Raw genomic sequence first — 22,742 nt, 5'->3', positions numbered from 1 at the left:
TGAGTCTGCATGTCCTAAACAATTCTAAACCTTTAATTTTCTAACAAGAGTGAAAAGAAACAAAGGCAACAGTAAAATGAAAAGTTTATACACAAACTCACGACAACTGTGTGTCTGTAATATCAATAATAATAATATAATCCTTTGAACCCAGAAAACAAAATAAATTGAGACAAAGTGAGTTACAGTGAAGTTACCTTAATTTGCAAAGAGAGAGAGAATGAGAGAGGAAGAAAAAGAGGTCAGATTGAAAGGAATAAAACATGGAGTCAAAAGGATGGGAGCTGAAAAAAAAGAGGAAAAAAAGAATAGGAAAAAAGGCATTAAGGAGGAGAGGAGGAAAAGACAAAGCCAAGAGGTACAGATATCAATTTTGGGAAAGTAGCACCAAAAACATTAATGCCTGTTTTTAACACTTCCCAAAATTTACTCACTTTATTCAAAATGCATGTCCCCTCGAAACAGCATCAAACACAAGAGTCAATACAACTAAAAAAAAAATACAAGTGTAACCATGGTGCTGTTGTCTCAGATCAGCAGTCAAAAATCCTCCTCGACTTCAGGAATCATGCCCATACAACTGTCTAAATAAACTCTTAGCTTATCCAACTTCAACAAGTGAACTCAAGTGAAGTGAAACTGCAAGTGCCGGTCCCCAGACAGGCTTCGGCTGAACTAGCATTAATACAGTTGGAATAACATAGCATACCGACTGACCTCAGAGACAACTCTAGACCAAAGACGATCCTATTAACGGTATGTCTCACATCGGTCTAACACAGTCTTATGTTCACAGGAAAAATGGATCCAGGGAGGGTGGAGGAATAAGGTTTAGGTAAGACGGCGAGTTTGAAAAAAAAAAAAAGATGACGTGTGAGATACGGCTGAGTTATGGATGAGACAGTGGAGTGTAGCAAGAGTCATCGCTCTGTTAGTGTCTGAATGTGTGAACAAGGGATGAGGGGGAGGTAAGGTATGGGGGAGGGGGATGTCCTGCATCTTTCTAGAACTTGACACTGTCTTCTGGCACAGAAAGCTCTGTCGCTTGAAGTCCACTGACTAATCCATTTACACAGAGCTCCAGAGGTGACTGCATCACAAAATCTGTGAAAAGAACAAAATAATAAATACTTGTGATATTTTCCAATTTAAAAAAAAAAAAATCAAAGGAAAATCAAGATGAAGGAGCTGTTACCTCTGTGTGGGTCTGGACAGGTGGGTGAGGGGAGGGGCTGTGGCTGAGAGTGCATGTTTTCTTTGACTCTGAAGCATCCAGTGATGGCTCTCCTGCCCCTTCCCCACTGCCACCTCTGTGGCTCTTTCTCTTCCTCTTGGATTCCTTGGCTCGTCCACGGTTCGTTCGCCTCTGCTCGTCGAGCTCAATCTGAGAGAAAGAAAGGACAGGATGATTGTAAGTCAAGCAGCTGAAACCAAATATACCAGATTTCCCGGGTTGATATCAAAGATCGGTCCTTGGGGCCAATCAAGGCATTTTATGACACACTGGCAGTGACACAAACCTAAACGTGATACTTTGTTGACATCCACTGTCACAAAGTGTCATAAAGGGAGATGCACAGGGATGCAAAATTGGAATTTTCCTAAAAAATTCAGCATTTTCAGTTGGTATTTGGGAAACTGATAACACAAACTGAGCACAGTAGACATTTAACCTGTGCTGGTATTGTTTTAGTAAGCAGACATATGATACATGTCAATAAGGGCGGCTCTGTTTTACATCCCTAAGGTAAATAATTTGCAAATAGGGCACGTGGCATCTATGTCTGTTATTTAAACTCCCTGAATTTGTAACGCTTGCTCCTTATTTGAATTTTAACCCTTACTGCATATTGACTTGCAACACAATCTATCAATCTTAAACCTTTTCAACCTTCTTTAAAAATTCTCTACTTTTCAGTGCTTACTGTAAAGCACCATGTCGCTACATTAAATTCACTGTAAAGAAAACATACTTGGCAATAAAAAATGATTCAGATTTTGATATGCCATCAGGATAAAGTATCGCTATCCAGGTTGATTCTAAGTGGTCAGAACTCTAAGTGTCATAGAAGACTTTGCCATGGTGGACCATTGTTAGCTAATCTACAAAGCTTGAAGTGTGCGTTACCTAGGAAAATTGTATTGACTGGTGTCGGCAGATACTCGATATAAAATGACCAAACTGCACCAGTGGACATCCCTAAAAAATATAATCTGGCAATACTCATTGAAAAGATGCAAAAGGTTCAGTTAGAAAAGCACCCGAAATAGCAGTGAACACTTTCAGAAAAACAACCTCATGCATATTTGTACATGATGGTATCATTAAACAGCTGTCAATTCCTGGTAAGCTCTGATCAACAGGAAAACACTATACGTCAAATAAATAACACGTGAAGTACACTGCATTATTACATGGTTACACTCAATTGTATTGGAAGTGTGTATACTTTAGACAGCCGTCTAAAACACCAATTTGATTCTGAACCATAAGTATCCTTTGGAGGATTGATCTGTAGTAGCACTGAGGAGCTATGTTTTCATGTGAGAGACCCTTTTTTGTTCAAATGCGCGTTCACACATTCATGCCATGGCTTTCACACTAATCAACAGATCTACATCCATTCGGTGTGTTTATGTAGATTCACAGATTTAAAGCGAAAAAAAAGTTCAACGTTTATTTGTCTGACCTGAATGAGTGTGTGCAGCATTTCTCTGGGTGGAACAGAGGCGGCTTGTAGGACTCTGTGGATGGTGTGTGTCTGGTCCAAGGACACCTCCAGCAGATCTCCTTCCAGCTGCAGCTCCTCTAGATGGACTCTGGTGGCTGATGAGAGCTCCACTACTTGACCTTTCAGCAAAGGTAGCAGAGGCTGCAGGGACGCCACACCTGAGCAGAAGGTAGAGACATAATCAGTGCTGATGTCTGAAGGATACAGTGAACAACTTGCCTTTAATGGTTATGTTGAACTCAACATACTGTCTTACCTGTAACACTGAACTTCTTGTTGATGCGATTTTCACATCCAGCCTGTCAGACATTGATAAATGATACATATTAGTCTGATGTAGTGATTAAATTATTAAAACAAGTATTACACAACTGGTAGAAGATTTTAAATTACAGATTTTAAGCTATTAAACAGTTTATGATTAGACTACATTTGGTTTAATATAAAAATAACGTGAAAGTGAGAATAGGGCATTTACCTGAGTGCCATTGCTTTCTTTTTTGTTCTTTTTAGCTGAAGTCTCCTCTGTTAGATCAATAACTCCATCCTCTCCTTCTCCTCCCTCGGAGTCTGATAAAACAATGACTGAACTTCCTTCTGCGTCTTTTTCCATGTCTTCCTCTTTTTCCACTTCATGATGGAGAGTGTCTTTGAGTTCTTGCAGCCTCTGAAGTGCCTGCTGCAGCTCTGGTGCCTCCAGTGCCTCCTTGGCTCGGCCCTGCCAGGTGATGGCCCTCTCTGTGAGACACTGCAGTGCTTCGCCTTCAGGTAGACGCACTGGCAGCCTCTGCAGGGCCACAAGTAATGCCAGGATAGTCTCCAGGCGTGGGCGCCGTGACCGTTGGCATCGCTGACACAAGAAGCGCGAGTCCCAATCCCACCAGCAAAGGGGGTTAATTGGCGGTCCAGAGGAGGGCAGTAGGGAGGGGAAAGGAACACAGCCACCATGGAACCAGTCCTTACACAGATGGCAACGGAGCTGAGGAGCGCGAGGCTGCCCAGAGCACACACACACTGACTGAGGAGGGGCGGTACAGGTGTGGTTACTGTTACCGTTCTCCTTTACAGAGTTCTCGGAGTGGCTAGAAGTGTCTGTCCCCATGGTCGCATCCCACCTCCCGTTCTCCTTGTCATCCTTATAACTTGTATTGTTAAGTCCAGCTTTACACATATTCACTTTCTGTAACCTCAGTAGTGCCTCCTTCTCCTGGTGCTCCCCTTCTTTGAATGCCATCACCTAGACACAAGGCACCAAAATATACTCATATACACATCTAGTACTGAGGCTTAAAAAAACACACCCACAAAGGCAGACCTTTATCTTCAAAATATTAAAAACCAACAAAGACATAATTAGTATACTCACAATAGCTGCAGGGTCCCTCAAGTCCTGAGCAGAGAGTCCCAGAGTGTTTGTATCAGAATCATCCAAAGGATCATCCATGGGCTCTGCCTCTTCTCGCTGCTCCCTCCTTTTAGCACATGGACATAACACCTGCAGGGAAGCACTGGGGTTTAATGAATGCTTTCACGAAGGTCATATGTAATGAGCTTTTTTCTTTTAAAGTGGGGTGTTGTCCACAATTAGACAAATGTTTTCTTTTGTTGTCTAATGTTGATATAAGCTGAACTTAACTTATTGATAATGTAATTTTCCATTCTCTTTAAATACCTCTAGTAAACTGTGTTGACTGCTCTTTTTCAGGAAGGTCTTGCTGGCCTTGTCCCTCCAGGAGTGAGCACTGGCCACCTGCAGTTCCAGCTGCCTTAGCTCTTCCATGAAGACTGGCAAGTCCCTTCCAATAGCAACTAGGCCCTCTAGGTCATCCAGACATGGGTAGTGCTCCCCATTCTGCAAGAGCATATTTCAACTGGTTTAGTTTTTAAATTACAAACAAATTGCTCTAAAAGTAGTAGCAGACATGTTGACTTTTTCACCTGAATTTCTTCCAAGTCTGTTACCCAGGCCCGAGCTCGGGTAAGACAGCCTTGTAGAGCCAGAATGTTGGGCAGTGTGACTGGAATAAGTTGGGCCTCATTTACTATTGCCTCCAGGGTGGAGAGTGGATGCTTTTGCCTGGAAGATCAAAACCAAAGAGGCTTTAATGTGTTCACAACAGGATAAACTGGTTGTGAAATAATAAAAGCCACTGTCGCAACTCAAGTAAATTACATGGTTTGAAGTGTTTGCCTTACCTTTGCTCTAGGCAGATCTGTGCTTTCTCCTCCCAGCGTTCTGCTATTGTCAGCAGCTCCTGAAGTTCTGCCATGGCTGTCTCCACAGACACACTTTGGGGCACATTGCAGCCTGCCTCCATTAGGTTCCTCAACACATCCAACGTCACTTCTTGCCTCTCCCCTCCTTCTGTGGCGAGGGTGCGCCTCACCTCTGCCAGCCAATGGCCCTGCTCCTTTAGGCCCTGGAGTAAATTACACTCTGGTACCACAACAGGCAGTTTGGCTCCCTCCTCCAACAAAGTCTGCAGCTTCTCAGGTGGTGGAGAGTCCTTCCTCCAGTCCCGGTCATTGACCAGTTCTTGAGCCTGGCTCTGGAAATCCTCCACTATCTGTAGAACCGACTTAAAGAAAGAGGGTACAGAGGTCATGAAATAAAACTTTTAAGCAGAGATAATTATTACATATCAGTATTTTCTATAATTGCATATAGTAAATCAACTCAGAGCTTTATTTGGTCAGTGTGACAAGTAGTTCTTACCTGCACTTCCTTTAACTGGTTCATTACGCAGGGCAGGTTTTGCATCGTCTCAACCATTGACTTCAGCTCTGCAAACGTCATCTTGGTTTCACTGGAAGACAGCAATATGTAAGTGCACGTAACCATACAGTTAACGAAGAAGTTAGGTTTGTTTCCTATCTTACCTGGTCTCTGAGTTACTGAGAAGCTCAGTACTTGTCCGTTGGCAGTGTTCTATGTCTTTAAGAACAGTGTTGAGTTTCCGGAGAAGCTCATTGTCAGGAAACTTTTTTTCTGCTGCTTCATTCTTCAGCATCTCCAGGTCATCAATTGCTGCAATTCAAGAACCATTTCTTGTCTTAGGATATTCTTTTCAAAAAAAAAAAAAATTGAAACAATATCTGAAATTTTGATGGGTGTATGAGAACAATTTATGTTGATGTCCCACCTATTTTGTTTCCTTCTTCCTGTTCAAGTGCTTCTTTTACTCTGTTTGCCCAGGAGTCAAAGGACTCGGACCGAACCTTTAACCGATGTAACATGGCTAGCAACTCATCCAGGGTGTATCTGTACCTGCACAGATAAGAAATAAAACAAAAGATGAACACAGATTGTGGATATGCATTTAGAAAATAACATTGTAACATATTATGTGCAATTGCATTCACTGTGAAGCACAGACAGAGTAAATGAGTACCTGAGGTAGAGTTTTTCAGTGGGGCAGTTGCACAGATCCTGAGTGTGATAAAGACACACCAAACTCTCGGGACAGTTTGAGCAGGCCAGAGCAGAGAGGAAGCATGTTGTCTTACATTTATCACACTGTCTTTCATCATCAGGCAGGAGCTCGAACGCCTCGCGCTCTGCTTCTGTAATGCCCTGCAAGTGCAACACCGATTTTAACAATCTGAGATGTCCCATATTCTCATAATATTGCAATACGAGTAAGATTCACCACAGTGCCAACAGAACTATTTTTTACTTACACATGCAAATATAACAGAGACAAATCTTTAAGAGATATTTCTGTCTCTCACCCTTTCCATTAAACCCTTCCGCAGTTTCCTCTCTTCCTGAACAATAATAAACATTTCCCGATGGGTAGCTGCAGCCAGGTTAAGGTCTAGTTTCTCCGGGCTGGCAGCCATTTTACAGGTGAGCTCCTCATGAGAGAAAACACAGTATCTCCTCAGGCGTCTGTAGTGCTCAATACAGGAACGACCGGCAGGCAGCTGAAAGGGAGAAAAAAAAAAGTGATCATGCAGTCTAGAAGAGAAACATGAACTAACATCTTGAGAAACTTGCAAACCAACATACCCAGTCTGCAGTGCAGAAGTTGACAGCTTCAGCAAAGTTATATCCCTGATTGAAACCACTGTGGTAGGCCCTGGGGAAGGTGATGACGAACTCACCAGCACACTGGTTGGTGCGCACAACCTGCCAGTGAGAAACGCAGCAATCAATTTAAGAATTTGTTTAAACAAATCATAGTTTTATTGTGTGCATGTGCATTCATGTGAGACTAACCGGTACACCATGAGCCATGAGGATATTAGGGTTCATGATGGTGACCAGCTGATGCAGGAGGTCAGGCTGGTACTCAAACAGCTCTGGCGTCAGCTTCTTCATAACCTCTTCAAGACGCTCAGCTGCCACAGAGGGAACTCCATACCAAGTCTTGGGTTCACCCCTAGAGATGATTGATACACAGAAAGCGAAAAACAGTACAATCATGACATCATCACAGTAACTACATCACAAAGTTGCAATCATTTTAGACTACCATGTACAACGTCAATATACACAACAAACATGATATACCAGTGTAGGTAGTTGATGGAGTAGCTCCAGTGATCCTCAATGTGCCAGCAGAAGGCTGAGAACACCATGCCCACATAAAGCCATGGCACCTTCATCCCAGAGATGTCTCCATTGATATGGCACAGGAGGGACTGCTCCAGCACAGGCATCACATTCAAGTTCCAACCACAGCGGGCATATTCCTGACCAACAAAAAACCACACTGAAAATGAGCACTAGGCTACATCTGTCGACCTGTTTACATATCACCCCACAAAAGGCTCATTCTGAGCCAAGAAAATCCTGAAGAGGATCAATCTCTAATATCCGTTCGTCATTTTTAATGGAAAAATTCAAATAAAGTCTCCAATGGGATGGTTTAATTTTTTTCCTTGCCAAATACGTTAGCAAACTAAAATACTTTTGGATTTTGGACTAATAGTCAAAGGAAGAAAAGAAAATTGAATAAATCACCTTGTGCTGTAGAATACTGTAATTTTTTCTCCCCTCCCTATTTTACTATTTTTTTGTTTCATCCCACCATTGCTGACAAATAGCTAAGATTCTCTGTCTTCTGTCATATGTTGTGAATTTGCGACACATAAATAAAATTGCATTGAATATAATAGACATTTTCAGTATTTTTTGACATTTCATGGTCAAAATCATTAATAAGACAGGAAAACAAGTAACAGTGAGCAGTATCAGATCCTGTGCCCAGTGTATGTCTAAACAAAGAGGCACTGGGCTCAGCACTGAGCTGTAGGTCATCTGCATTTCTGATTAGGCTGGACTGATTAAACCAGAGCATATCTGCTCCCTCAAATTCATGTAGGACGGATGAAAACATGGCTGAAATTCATTCTGTGCACATATGGATTTAGCTGCAGTTTCCTTTGTCAGTTTTTTCAAGAGATGCTGTGATTCTTTTCATGTCCATCTTAACTCAACTCCTACTTATTACAGTTAACAACCAGACAATAATGCCACATTTAGCAAAAACACTGCTCTGTCTTTTACTTTTAGCAATGCAATTTAAAATGTGCAGTGAAATTTCTGTTGATTCAAAGACACCATGAACCGCATAAAGATTAGCTGGTACAGTCTAAAATCAAAACAGCTCCATTCAAAATTCTACATTAGCGATTTACACTCATTGTACTGTATTTAAAATGTACCTCTGATGGACATAAACTATTTACTTGAACAGTTTACAACATTTTCAAGATGTAATCTTAAAATAATAATAGTCATCCTATTTCTAAAAAGACTATTATTCAAGAAGTCTCTTCTTCACAGAAACTGTTGCGCTTGCAACAGGAAACAATAAAGAATGTACCTCCTCTTCCTTTGTGAGCGTCTTCTTGCCATTGTTCATTGGGAAGCCACTGCCAAACTCCTTGGAGTGTATGTCTGCTCCATACTCAACAGTCACGTCTTCCTCAATACTACTGACTAATCTCCAGAACTCTCTCTCCACAAGTTCAGTAGGAACCATCTACACAGACAGCAACATAAAGGCCTGAGATTAGATTCTCTTTCTTATCGCCACTGAAGGCAGAGTCCTGCCTCATAATGAGTAGGTGATGTCTTGTGTGGGTGCACTCACATGGACAGGCATGTTGAAGTAATCTGCTTTGAAGGCATCCGCCATTTCCCCAAAACTCTGCAGAGTGTACTCTCGTGTAGCTTGTTCAAAACCAAATGCTTCTGAGGGTTTCTTGCACTCCTAAACAAAACAAAAAAAAAACAAGGTAGAAAGTGAGGAAATTCAAACCACGATGAGGCTTTTAGATTGAGGGACACACACTAGTGCCTTTAAACATTTTTACTCACTTCTGCCACACACTTAGGGCATCGCCAGTTGCCTTTGGGAGGATCCGCGAGTGGGGGTAGTAGACAGTATGTGTGGTAGTTATCATCACAGCCATCACACAGCAGGAGCTTCTCGTCATCGTCACCCCGACCACACATCCGGCACACAAAGGAATCCACCTTTGAAAGTAAATGAGAAAAAAGCAAATTATAGGGTTTAAAGACAGAGGGTAAGTTGTAACTGATGCAGACAACCCCAGTTATGTAGTGCTGTGAAATCTCACAAAGATTTCAAATGTAGGAAAAAAGTAGTCGCCCTTCTTTCAAAAATCTAAATTTGTGCATTTACAGAAGAGTAACATTAATGAAGAGTACAGTGTATTGTGTTTACAGTCCTAAGAAATCGTTAACTTCTCATAATTTTACATCCAGTTTTATCATGTTTATCTCAAATTTGATTGCCACCATGAAATATTAATTGCTCTACTTACACACTGTGGATTATTGAGGTTGCGTCTCAGCCTCATGGTCATTTTGGTACAAGGTCCATCTGTATCATCTTCCCCATGGTTCTCTTTCCCATTCTCTGCCTCTGGTTCTTCTTTTTTCACTGTCGTTTTAATTGTAATGCTATGGGGAGGCAACTGGGGGGAAGATGTGCTCCCATCATTCTGCCTCTCTTGAGGCTCCAGTGGCTCTGATTTGACTGAGATATTACCAGGAGCAGGAGACACACTTTCCTTGATGGTAACTGTTTGAGGCAGCTCATCTAAAAGAATACAAAGACGTGCTCAGAGGTAGTCATTTAACAGCAGCGTTAAAATATACACTGTGCAGGTCCCATAGATGGTTGTATCTAAACCAAAAACATGATTTCCCAATTGTTTGACTGAGCCAACGATTGAATACTTGCCTCAAGTTATTGCTTTAGTTGCATCAAAATAATTTCTGTGTGGTAGTTTTGCGCTCAGATTTCTAGGTTTCATAATACTACTGTCGCTAGAATTTAGAAATTTCAATATAGGTGACTGAGATGGCAGTTAAAATAGGTTATGCTAATCACATTTACCTTTCTTCCTGATGCCTTTGTCCCTAGCCACCAGCCCCAGTCCCATCATTTTAGGTCCTGCACCATAGATTTGTAGCTTCTTCAGCTCTGGGTTCTTCTCTATGTCTTCTTCTGTAGGTTCAGGCTGTGAACGGAAGAAACATTTTATCATGAAGGTGTAGATGGAGAAACACTACTCTCCAAGGCACACAAAGCAAAGCAAGGGTCTAGGCCAAGTGCAGAGCAAACAGTTAAAACATGACAGCATAACAATGTGTCACAAGAAGGGATTATACTAGGTTAGAAAGTAAGGAAAAGTTAACTTGCATCACAGTGAAAGCTTAAAGGTTCAGACCCACCACCATAACACACAATCACCAGCAGGTGCAACCATACATTTAAAGTGGGGTATTATTGAGACGTTACTTAACATTACTCATTTTTTAAAATCAATCCTTAGTGTCTAATTGGAATATGAACATAAAAATAAGTCTAATGCAAAACAACACTATTTTTTAGGAGATGTAGGCCGTCATGCAGAGCAAATTACTAAAAATGTCTGGACTTTTAAAAATTTGCTTTGGCAAAAAGGCAGAGTAGGCAAAATAGAACACGTTCAAAGGCAGGTAGTGTGTCTTTGCCATCTATTAGCAAGCATTCTCATTTCAAACATTAACCACAAACATGTGGAAACGTAATGGATAAGCAAGCTTGTCTTCTCACAATGTCCTGAAAAATGCAGGTAATAATAGATTTTTTTTAAAATCAGGCGTTTCCTGCTCCTACAATGTTTAATTTTCTACATCCACGGAACAGTGCTATGCTAGCAAAGTGACATGACCAATTCACACTATAAATAACAGTAAAGCAACAGTACAAAGGAAATGATTAGTAGAGACATATTCTGAGCTACACTATTCATAGTCAACTGCAGTGAACTTTGTTTTCTTGCAAATGGAAGGTTGAAGTTGTGAGAATAAATCCACATGAAAAGTAGTTTACCTAAAATCTGAGTTTTTGGCAAAGAATTGAAAAGCAAAAAAATATTTAATCAATATAGCAACAATGATTGCTTTGCCATTTAGGATATACATTTTTTGACAGGGAACACATTTGAGATGGCCACACTTTAGAGGACTAGTCTGCAAACAGTACACACAAAGCATGTGTTACCGCCAATTTAGACAAACACACAGCAGGTCTGAACGTCACTTTAAGTTGTCAGTTAAACTAAAAGACACGTAAAAGCAGTTTCTTCTTGTGTCAAACAGGCTCCAAATTAGAACTTGTTCTCTAAACTTCCATTTAAGGTGGTTCCAAAATGGAAGTTCATGGCTAATGTGGCAGATGGTTTGATAAAAATTAAATTGCTCCACTTTTTGCACTGAGATGTGCACCAAGAAACCAGCAGTTTATGTGCAAACAACCACCTGTATTCCCACAGGAAAAGTCACGTATACATATCATTACAACATTGTTAGTGCCACTCCTAGCACAAAAAGTGGACATATACAATATGATAAAGTAGGAGTATCGAAGAAAACACTTTTTTTTAAAAAAATTTCACCGCTATGCACTTACACTCACTTCAACTGTACAGATGCAACTACCTATATATCTATTGCTCCACATTCTCTCACATAAAGAAACATCTTCTCCTGCCATGTAAACTTTTGGGAGTGAAAGCTGTAGACATCAAAGCAAATGAGTGTGTCTCGATGGTGTGGAACAATCACACAACAGTCTGGCCTTAAACAAGCAACATTTAAAGAGGGTTATTGTTTTTTTAAATGTTTAAGCGCCTTTGGCACCCTATGGTATAATGCCTGTTCGTAATCTATGGTGCTCTGTAAGTGAAACCCTAATAAATTAAACCTAGTTGGTTGTTCAGTGTGAGTGCACTCAAAAGAGAATGCATGCAGCCACACTGTTAGCTGCTGTAGTGAGTAGAGAGCAAGGCAAAACAGCAAAAGTGCAAAAAGGCACACAGACAGCCCAGCAACAAAGCATTACTAGCCAAGTACGACCACAGAAAAAGAACATGAGTGAAAAAGACAGGTCTAGAGAGCACATCAGACCAACAAGTGGACTAGAAAGGTGAGTTTTCCAATGGTGGTTAAGGTGAAAATTTCTTCAAAAGTCCACAGTAAACCGTGTCATTTAGGACACCATAAATACAAGAACTCAACAACACCATCAATTGTATATTGAGGACCCAACTCCTTTTTCTAAAAGCTCTAATGTAATGCCTAAAAACACACTGGCAAGGTCACAAAACACATTTGTCCAGCATGAGACTACACGGTCTTTTTTCAATAACAGTCTAAGAGCATGTTCATGAAGAACCAACAGCTCAAAGCAGAGCAGAATAAACAAGCCTGAAAAATCTTCCTCTGTGTTCGTTGTCGGATCTAGAAATTACACATAATGGTGATTTAAGAACTTGCTTCAACTATTTTTGTCATGCCACAGAAGGCTTTTATGGCAACATGTCTGCAGTAGTCCTGTGACAACATTATGGGCTGGCACACCTACACTGAGAAATGCAATGGGTATGATTGCATGTTAATGAAAATGTTTTAGTGGTTAATTAAAACAAAAAACAACTAGACAATTTTAAAAGGGGTATGGTGGTCAAGGAAACGAGGCAGGAAGAGAGTGGGGGGCGGAAAGTGAGCTCATATGCTCAAGAGGCAGTACCGCAGAGATGAGTTGAGAGCCAGTGGTGAGAGGATGGGGGGCCAGATCCTCTGGACCCTGCAAGGGGAGACAATAACAGCAACAATAAACTAAAACAAGAGGAATAAGGGAAACGAGAGAGGGAGGGGGAAGAGTGCCTGGAAAGAACAGCCGGTAGCTGCAGGAAAAATATCACTGGAGCACATAATGAGACACAGGTCACATCTTACGTATGATGTCCAAGACCTCTGCGAATCTGGACACTAAATTCTCTCGTTATAATTCAAGATAACGCTTTGGAGACAGTTGCATGATTCAACATCTGTTTTAGTCAGATCCGAGTTTGACAAATAAAAATGCTGACAGACTTTTGCAGTTCAAGGTTTGTTTTTAATATAAGCTGAACTATTATGAAGATGTATTTGATATGATTTGAGGCAAACAAATGCTGTCTAAGCACTGGCCTTACAAGTAGCTCTCAAACTAAGAGATGATTAGGCTGTAGCAGTGAATTGATCTGTTCTAAATGAGGAAGCTTTGGAACTAAAAAGAAATTTGATTTGGGAAGGTGTTGGGCTACAGCTACTAATTCAGTGTCTGATGACAAGTTGGAGTTCCTGCATAGATTACTTGTGTTACAAAAGTACACTGGACTCCATTCAGTGACCAGTTAATAGAAAGATTATCTTCTGTGTCTTAATTCGATATATCTTTTAGCTAAGCCAAATGGCTGTAAAATACAATCCAAGTTGAATGCTTACACATACTATGCTCAGTACTTGAAATTCTCAAATCCCACAATACTGTTATGTATAAACTGAATTTTGTATCAGACATCTTTCTCACAATTCCCTGGGCAGTAATCAGTAATTACACATCGGTTTGCAAAAATCTGCATCAGGCTTCCTTTTATTCTGATCAATTCAGTCTTTACTTTAATATGCAAAACAAAAGATGCAGTCCAGCATAATAAATGAGGAAAATTAAAGTCCATGGGCGAGTGTTAGTCTGCATGTAAGAAATATAAGATAAAAGAATGTAGGCTGGTCCAGGGTTGAGCTGTATACTGGTATTGTTGATGTGAAAAAAAGAAACTGTCACAGTATATGGCTTTTGAAATAAAACTTGGCAGATGGGAAAAAATGCAAGACACAAAGCAGAGAATGAAATAATGCATGGAAGAGAACACAATAACAGCAGAGTTAAGCACAGCAGCATGGCAGGATGGAGAATAAGCAAGCTGGGATGCGCTCTGAGTGCACAGTCTTTTCTTCCAGATACTACACTGTAGCCGATGCACAAGGGCAAATGGATAAGGACAAAAAAAGAGTTATGAACATGAGAACATGATCCACACTAGCAGACTTTCATCAAGGAAACATTTATTTTGCAGATTGCTGGCTTTTTTCTTTTTTTTTTTTTTTTTAGATATAAAGACAAATAATATTTTCAGTTGACAAGGACATTGATGCGCAATTTAAGTCCTGTGTGAAACCATCACTGTTAAGATATTCAAATTATCTGAATGCCGGGTAGTTTTACTCACATACAGATTGAAATTCACACCTTTAGCAAAATGCAGCTGCTGAAACAAAATTCTATTTTAACAGATGCACCAAATCCATGAGATTTTTGTGTGGCTGTATAACCACAATTTTTATTTTGTCTGTGTCTTGAGGATTGATTTTGAAGTTGAATTTGGAAATGTGGTCCAAAAAGTGATCTTTAAGCGACTAAAGTACAGCTCAGTACATGGTTACTGGTCACGGCGGTATGCAAATCGACTGAATGACAACTAAGGACAGTTACTCTCACTCACATCAGGCTGGCAGCGGTTAGCTCTGCGTCCATAACTGCTCATTTTGGATGGCTGCACAGACTGTCGCAGAGGAATGGAGTGAGGCTTGTACTCTTTATCCACATCTTCACCATCATAATGCTTTGGCTTGCAATGCTAGAAATGGTGTTAAAAAAAAGATTGCATGAAAACATAATATAGATAATATAGTGACTACACTACAATTCACAACTGAACTCATAATAAAAGGTATCTAATAATCGAACATTCTTGGTAATATAAAAAGGAGAGACAAGAATGTGTAGAGAAATACCGGTAGGCTGGCACCAGACTGGAACATTTCAAAAGGATAGACGATCCTCTCGTAGTGTGAGCGCAGCAGAGAACCAATGTTCTTGCCCGGAGGGTAACCAAGCCTCTGAGCCACACGGGCCCAGCGGCGCTCCTTACAGACCATCTCAAAACCTCCCTCATCTGTCACAATCTGGAACAGAAATTCATTTTTTCCCCACAATTTTAGCAAATTGTAGATACAGAGCAAAAACATCTATTCTAAAATGTGTTACAATTCATGCTTACCTTTGATAGGCTGAAAAGATCAAGAATGCGCCTTTCAATATGCGGGATTTTTAAGGAAGATCCCTGGATCTCCCAAAATCTGGCTATGCGGTCCAAATAATTGAGTTTCACTCTGGTCTCCGCCTAAAACAAGATGCACGAGGGATCCCCATGGTTAATACAACTTCATCAACAGCTTAAATTATGGGACATCAATTTAACAAAGTGTTAATGGAAAAAGAAGAACTTACTTCCAACTCATTAAGCCTCTGGATCCGGGGTGTGAAGTGGAAACTATCCAGCTCCACTGAAAACGGTGGCTGCCAGTCCTATTTGGGAGCAAAGACATTAAATTAAACCATCTGCTGAAACAACAACTTATGTAATATCTTGTTCAGTGTTGACCTCCACTTTTCAAAGAGGTCACAAAAAAGAACAACTGAACATGGGACACAGACAATTAATGAGATAGTGAGATTAGTTTGGGCTTAACTCTGGTTAAGCTTTGGCATTTGGCTTTCGGGTGCAAAACTTGGCTCGACTTTAATCAGGAAGAATAACCAGTGTCACCCTTTCAAGAGCAAGTGAAGTTCATTCTATCAACAAATAGAGGCATGCTTTCACCCTAATCAACTTTGAAGAAATGACAATTCCTACAACCTACTGATAATATACATATACATATACATATATATATATATATATATACCGCACTGTTAGTAATGTGCTTAGCATTTAGCAGAATACCTTTTCACTTTCCCCTAAAGATTGCTTAAAGTCACAAACGGCATTTATGTGACATAAATAAACATTAATTTCACTCTTGTCTGGAGAGAGGGTATGTGTAAACCCAACTACTTCCAAACATTGCTTTTTGTTGTGTTTTCTAATACTCATTATCATCACTCATATTTAATCTTACTGGATCCAAATTTTCAGTTTTGCAAAAACACAAACATCCATGGCAAACAATCATTTCTCTTTAAAAAAGTTGTTCTACTTTTTGTTTGTACTGCAAATAACCACAGAGTGTCCAGACTTGTTTTGTGAAGTCTGTTAACTCAAACATAACAAAACAAAAATGTATACAGCAGAGTCCAAGATTAAGTAAATATTTACTTGGGGAGGTCGAATTTTGCAGATTCCAGACTTCTCTGCAATTGGACGTATCTTGGCGATGTAGCCCAGCGGATCCTGAAACTCTTCCCATGACGGCTCAAATACTGGACACTCCGGAGGAGGTACAAACTCTTCCCCTTCCATTGCCCTGACAACAGGAAGATCGACAATGCCAACAAGTTCACAAACTGTAGCACACTCAATGGGTATGAACGCATCAACATAGCAAGTCGGAAAGCATTTTACGCGCACAAACCTTTCATTCACTTTGTAAACAACAATTCAAAAAGCTGAAACATTGCATGCTTTAATGCATATGTATATATCCTACATATCCTGGGACAGACTCATGTACAGACACTCTTTTATGTGTATTAAGTATCTCAGTTAATGTTCCTACTGATAGCAAAATCAGAAATGAAATGAAATCAACTTTACAAAGGTATTCAGGAACGTATAGTTGGCATTTCAACTTAAGCAAAATGCACCAGCATATAAGAAAATTAAAAGCATACTATGCAATTACTACAATTACTTCCTTATTCTGCTCTTAGCTTTCCACACGTATATATAAACATATGAGTCAGTTTCTCTATGCGTTTCATAGTTTATCATTTCCACAACAGTTTACATATTAGTCAATATTAAGACACACGGGGAATCCCAGGATGAGTATTTTTTGTCCTAGAAGAGGTCCTTGATAAAATCCCCTCCCCCAACACCAGACATAACAAAACAAATGCCATACTCTGGTAAATAAAGGCCCTTCCCAAAGGCAAAAAGCTATAAGCGATGCTTTATCAAATATAACACAGAGCAATTACCTATATTAAGTTAGATACAGAAGTGATGCCAATATTTATGCATAAATATGAGTAACAAGCACTGCCTAATATAATCTGGATGTGTAGGAGTCTCTGATTAATTTTGATTGATGCGTTTTTTTAATTGGAAAAAACACATCAAAATAAATACAACTTGATGTTAGGACTTCACTGACATACATCCCATTCATCTGATTCTTCACAGGCCTTCAGACAAACAATGGCGTGGAGGCCATGAACCCTAAGGTATAGAAGGCCATGGAGGCATCACTGTCCTAAAGTGGGTTGGGTTGGATTAATGAACAAGCTTTTGCAAATGACAACAAATACAATTACTCGATGGCAGAAGAGAAATAGTCACATCTAAATGTATTTGCTATGTAACATCTTGTTAACAATAATCATTATTACATTTAACTGTTGGCTGACAACTGTTAGCTACTAGCTACCAAACTTGGAAGAACTGGCGATAAAACTAACCTTACCTTCAGCGACAGTCCTAACGAGGTAAATAAGGAAAAACTGCCCCGAGGTCAGGTACGTTTAACAGGTTAGCTATGTGTCATTCATTTAGCTTCTTCTAGCAATAATGAAGTCTATTTGTTCCTATTGTCCAGCTATCAGGGGCGACAACGCCGCTTCCAGCTAACGCTAGCAGCATCGAGGCCTCCTCTTCTCTCAGCACAGTCCCATCGCCTCCCACGGTTTCAGATAACTAGCATTAGTTTGCTAACGTTAACTGAACGGCTGAGGAAACCAAGTCAACAGAATCACCGCAGACCAGCTAACCTACTTAGCGTTGCTCAGGTCGACGCTAGGAACTAGCTAGTTAAGGTTAGTCATATATTTAAGCACACTTAATGCAGTTATTTATTGACCCCCATTATGCTAGAATGTCTCGTTGCGTTTCCCGTGACTAACCCGAAGACACCTCGATGTCCCGGGGTATGATAGGGACTGTGGCCGCTCTCCTTCCTCTGTTGTTGTGATGACTGGTGGTTAGCTACCGTTGGCCAGCTGTGCTCGGTCCAGTCGGCTAGCTACGGCTGCTAGCAAAGTTGACCGTTCTCAGCTTCAGTTCTCCATAAACTCCGCTCTCTCAAACACAAAGAGTTCAACACATGGATGCCTGATGTTCGCTCAACACCAAACGAGAGTCTCAAACTTTATCAATTATGTCGTTATCAATCATTTCTCGATCAACATCATCACTCTCTTCAAGCCATCCTATCTTTCTTGACGAGACGCCATCTTAGTTTTTTTTCTCACGACCGAAGTACAACCTCGATTCTTCACACCGCGTCTCTCACGTTTACTCCCTGAAAGTAGTTCCCACGTACACAAACAAAAAGGCAGGTCTGTACCACGGGACCGGTTCTGGAGGGAGAAGGTCCGCGTTATTTATAAAATTAACCAAAGTTATTTAAGGAACAACACAATGTGAGCATGCTGTAAGTACGAGTAATTTCTTCATGTGTTTTAATCTGCCATTTTAGTTAATTATAAAAGTACGTCAAATCAAATGAACGTTGATTTAAGCTATATAGCACATTTTAAAATAACCAAAATCTTCTATATTTTATACGACAATAACAAAAATATATGGGGGGAAAAAGCAAGACATGAATTGTAAAAAGCATTTTTTATATAATATAAAATATACTGAGTATTGATAAAATGACAACAATGTGTATTCTGGAACAATTTACTTTATCATTTCAAAGCTTCAGCTTCCAACTTGATACGACTCAATAAAAACTAACCTCATTACTGCAATATACAACAAGAAAGAAAGAAAGAAAGGAAGATTCAGTAATTAATCAAACACACAATTGATGACACCATCTTAAACACAATATGTCCTGAAAATTCAATCAAGGCTTTCAAATCTATTGCAATCATGGCAGCCACATAGACATGCTTATTCATCCACTTAAAAATATGTTTGTATTTATTGAAGATATTGTACACATGCTACAAGAAGACGTAAAATAGCTACAAATAGCTGGAACTGTTATTAGTGTAGTGATTCTTTGTAAGTAATTGAGCTCAAACATGACCATGCTATTCTTAATTTAATTCCAGCAAGTTATAGGAGGACATATTTAAGAGGAATTATATTTGATCTAATTTCTAAATGGAATTTCTTTTAAAACAGCATGTAATTTGTGATTCTCAAAACTTTTTTTGATTATAAATGACTGAGAGCTGTGTCTCACTTTGACAGCATCAAGGTGTCCCTTCTTGACAATATATAACTGGCAAAATGGGACACTAACAAAAATTTGTATCTTTCAAAGGATCAAAATAAGTACAGGATTCATACTCTGTAATTTTGATACATAATTACATCTCATTAGAAAATAAATACATACTTATTTTAGATTTTTATAAGCTTAACAATTTGAATATCTGAACGCTATATTAAATTCCTATTTTTCTTTCTTTTTTTTTTTTTAGCAATGCAATGTTTTGAGTTAGGTTATTATTTGTGTATTATTTAAAAAGATACTTATTGTAAAGCTGACTGTCCCAATTTCCCAGATGTCCCATTTTAACAATACTTACCTTCTAAATAAAACATATAAGCCACTGAAAACATACAGAAAAAAAAAATCCTAAACCTGTAAATGGGGGAGGAGCATTTGATTAAAAGAGCAAAGCTATTCCAAAGCTTTTGAAGCTGCAGTTGCAAGATCTCCCTTATCCACCGGGCTTAATCATGAACAATTCAAATAAGTTCTTCTGAGGATATAAGGAGGCCTCAAGTTCTATCTATATTTCTGTTGCATTTTTCAAAACTATAGGTACAAGGTCCTTTACAAAAAAAGCAACAACATTAAAAAGTACATTATAAAGTATGCAAAAGTCAGTATGTACAGGTGGATTTCTTTTATTTATTTATTTAAAATAAAACTGGGGCACTGACTGAACTGTTCTCATAGTATAGGATGAATTTCTTCCAGAGTTTGAAGGCTAAAACATTAAAAGCATGATCCTCCTTTGTCTTACCACTGGACTGTAGAACTTCTAACAGCAGCCGATTCTCTGGTGTGATCTGAATCTTGCTGCAGAATAAGAGGTTAATAGTTCTGAGGTGTAGAGCAGAGCCAGAGCATGTAGAGATTTAAGAGTAATCAATAGAGTCCTAAAATGAATTCTGTAATGATTACCATATATATGCCTGCCTCCCATTGTTACCCCATGTGAAGCACGGTCACTTGTTTTGAAAAATACCCTACAAATAAAGATTATAACATCATTATTAATTAATTATTTATCAGTGAAACAGCAGGAGCTTCCACAAAACTGCAAGATGGGGTACATGGCTAATTATAGCCTGTGGTAAACAAAGTGTTTTCTCTTTTATGTGCAATGAAAAGTAATAAAATAATGTAAAATTACCACAGTATCATTAATATTCAAGGTTACAGTTATTGTCAAGGTCACTTATATTCAAATGTGCCATCTCTCACTCTCATTTTATGATCTACATTCCTCTTTATATGGTTACAATAATACATGTTCCCTTGTGTTGTACGGTTTAGTGGTGGAAGCGTAGAAACTACACACACACGGGTGACTTCACTGCAAGGACACTTTAATTTATCAGAAGCAATAAATATTCACATCTCAATTCTCTATTCTTTCAGTACACATAATACATACACAAAGAAAAATCTGAAATCATTTGTTTAAAATAATATCAATAAGTGCACTGACATATAAACTTTTTTTAGGCTTTAACTTATATCACGGCATCTCATTCTCTCACCTTCAGTCTGAAATAATAAGAAAAGAAAAAAGAAGTCGATATTCCTTTGGGCCAACATCTCCTCTCCCTGTCCTTGTTTCATATGTACATACTTAGTGGCACTCACATGCACGCACCTGAATACAGAATGGGACGAGTTCATCCCATAGTTATCAGAAGAAGCCTATGTATAGTATAATATGTACATTCAGGTTTATACAGTACAATCTAATCAATAAGTGCAGATATATTCATGCAAGAATAGTCAAAAACGACACCATGAAAAGAAAAGGATAGCCAACATATACTTATAAAATCTTCATTTAACATTCCTGACTTTCTCCAGACCTCCTTAAAATCCCTTTTAGATGATTCAGATCTTTTAGAATTTTGGCATCTTTTTCAGCAGCTTGTTTCACAGACATCCCTATTTTGTCCTCACTCATTTATTCTCTCCTGAATCAGAATATATGTAGTTTTCCCTTGGTAGTCAGTGGCACTGAAGATAAACTACATCAGTGCTCAATTTTAACTTCAAAAACTGCAGTAGCAAAAGGGATAACACTAACACAAGGCCCACAGAAAAAAAAGAACAGGAAATACATTATGTACCTGCAGACTATTTTACATTCTTGACTCTTGTTATGTTCTCAAACAAGAAGCCCTCAGCAAGATGCCAAGGCATCATAAAATGTAATAAGAGATTTCTCAATGTGGCAGGAGAGGGAGGATTAGAAGAAGGCCATTTCTGACTTAAGACATCACGTGTGCAAAACCACAAAACCTCATGTAAAAGCGTGCTTCTTTCAAAACATAGAAAAACACACAATGACTAAATCTGCTGACTGCGAGGACTGCAAGGTGCCCTCCATAATTATGACTTACCAAATTTCCACACCCATATTTAAGCCTTTTACCAAAATGGGGTGACTAATAAGAAATGAAACGGATTCATTCTGTAAATTCAAGTTTTGTTCGTCACCCCACTGAAGAAGTTGTGTCCCTGTTTGCTCGCAACAAACAAAACAGAAAAGGAGGAATGTTTTCAGCGTTCAAATCAATTTGAACAAAACTAAACCTCATTCATTATTTTTGACAGTCAATAATACTCATTACTAAAAGATGAACTGAATGGAAACCATGGTACTATGAAAATAAATCACACTTCACATATCAGAATACCCTCTAGTGGTTATGGCAAACTAAGGGAATTTGTATGTGCATATACTCTCTATAACCATGTACAAACATCTGCTGATATAATTAATCACTGATCAAAACAATTATTGGACAATATTCATCATACTCATAGCAGGTATATTATAATATCGATAAAACAGCGAGAAGCTTCAGAAACATTCAAAAAATATTATTATTTGTATCATTGATTCCCATACCCCACGAGGAATGCATTTTAAAGCCTGGTGACTCCTGCTGACATGGAAAAGACTATTAAGCAAAAGACTGTCAGAAAAACCGTGCACTGGTTTTAAAAGTTTAAGACAAAGCAACATGTCTGAGGTTCCCTTTAGAAAAAAAGATGCCTGTCAGCAAAGCGTAACCTGCAAGAACAGACAGAGACATCATGAAGCCAAGTAAATTATTGCAAAGTCAAGGGACATTTTTTGCAACTTTCCATTGTTTTTAATGCCTAACTCCTCTGGAATGCATTTGGTGGCTTAGTCTTTATTTACATCCCCATGTAAGCAGGTGGACGCATATGGTCTCCGTTCTTCCAGTTTAGTTTAGTTCTATCCACATTATCACATCTTGGTACTGTACATGTATGCAGTCTCATACAGACTCAACTAGACTTCAAACAATTCAAACTGAGGCAATATACCTAGATATAGATTTAGTTTCATCTTAAATTATATGGCTATAGACTTTTTTGATTGTGTATGCAAATTTGTGGCGCGT

General features: G+C 39.1%; 1 protein-coding gene across 3 annotated transcripts; it reads right to left on the bottom strand.

Moving 5' to 3' along the window:
* Positions 1-12: 12 nt before the first annotated feature.
* Positions 13-18,333, bottom strand: kdm5c (lysine (K)-specific demethylase 5C). 3 transcript variants are annotated; one of them, XM_023287993.3, is made up of 29 exons: positions 17,990-18,333; positions 16,245-16,392; positions 15,377-15,454; positions 15,147-15,269; positions 14,881-15,051; positions 14,589-14,723; positions 12,791-12,847; positions 10,112-10,235; positions 9,534-9,811; positions 9,064-9,222; positions 8,837-8,956; positions 8,567-8,725; positions 7,249-7,430; positions 6,955-7,117; positions 6,745-6,864; positions 6,465-6,659; positions 6,125-6,306; positions 5,876-6,000; positions 5,613-5,760; positions 5,449-5,539; positions 4,929-5,311; positions 4,671-4,809; positions 4,405-4,584; positions 4,099-4,227; positions 3,211-3,969; positions 2,989-3,031; positions 2,691-2,890; positions 1,196-1,384; positions 13-1,104 (listed from the first exon to the last, which is right to left on the bottom strand). In XM_023287993.3, the coding sequence occupies exons 2-29, from the start codon at positions 16,386-16,388 to the stop codon at positions 1,096-1,098; spliced, it is 4,785 nt and encodes a 1,594-aa protein (XP_023143761.2). In that variant the 5' UTR covers positions 16,389-16,392; positions 17,990-18,333; the 3' UTR covers positions 13-1,095. The 3 variants fall into 3 exon arrangements, with proteins under 3 accessions (XP_023143761.2, XP_023143769.2, XP_023143780.2); XM_023288001.3 differs by lacking the exon at positions 17,990-18,333 and adding an exon at positions 17,554-17,909; XM_023288012.3 differs by lacking the exon at positions 12,791-12,847.
* Positions 18,334-22,742: the final 4,409 nt, after the last annotated feature.

The sequence above is a fragment of the Amphiprion ocellaris genome, chromosome 8 (genome assembly GCF_022539595.1).
Source record: "Amphiprion ocellaris isolate individual 3 ecotype Okinawa chromosome 8, ASM2253959v1, whole genome shotgun sequence".
NCBI lineage: Eukaryota > Metazoa > Chordata > Actinopteri > Pomacentridae > Amphiprion > Amphiprion ocellaris.
The sequence above is the reverse complement of the archived record's forward strand: the minus strand, read 5'-3'. Positions and strand labels throughout refer to the sequence as shown.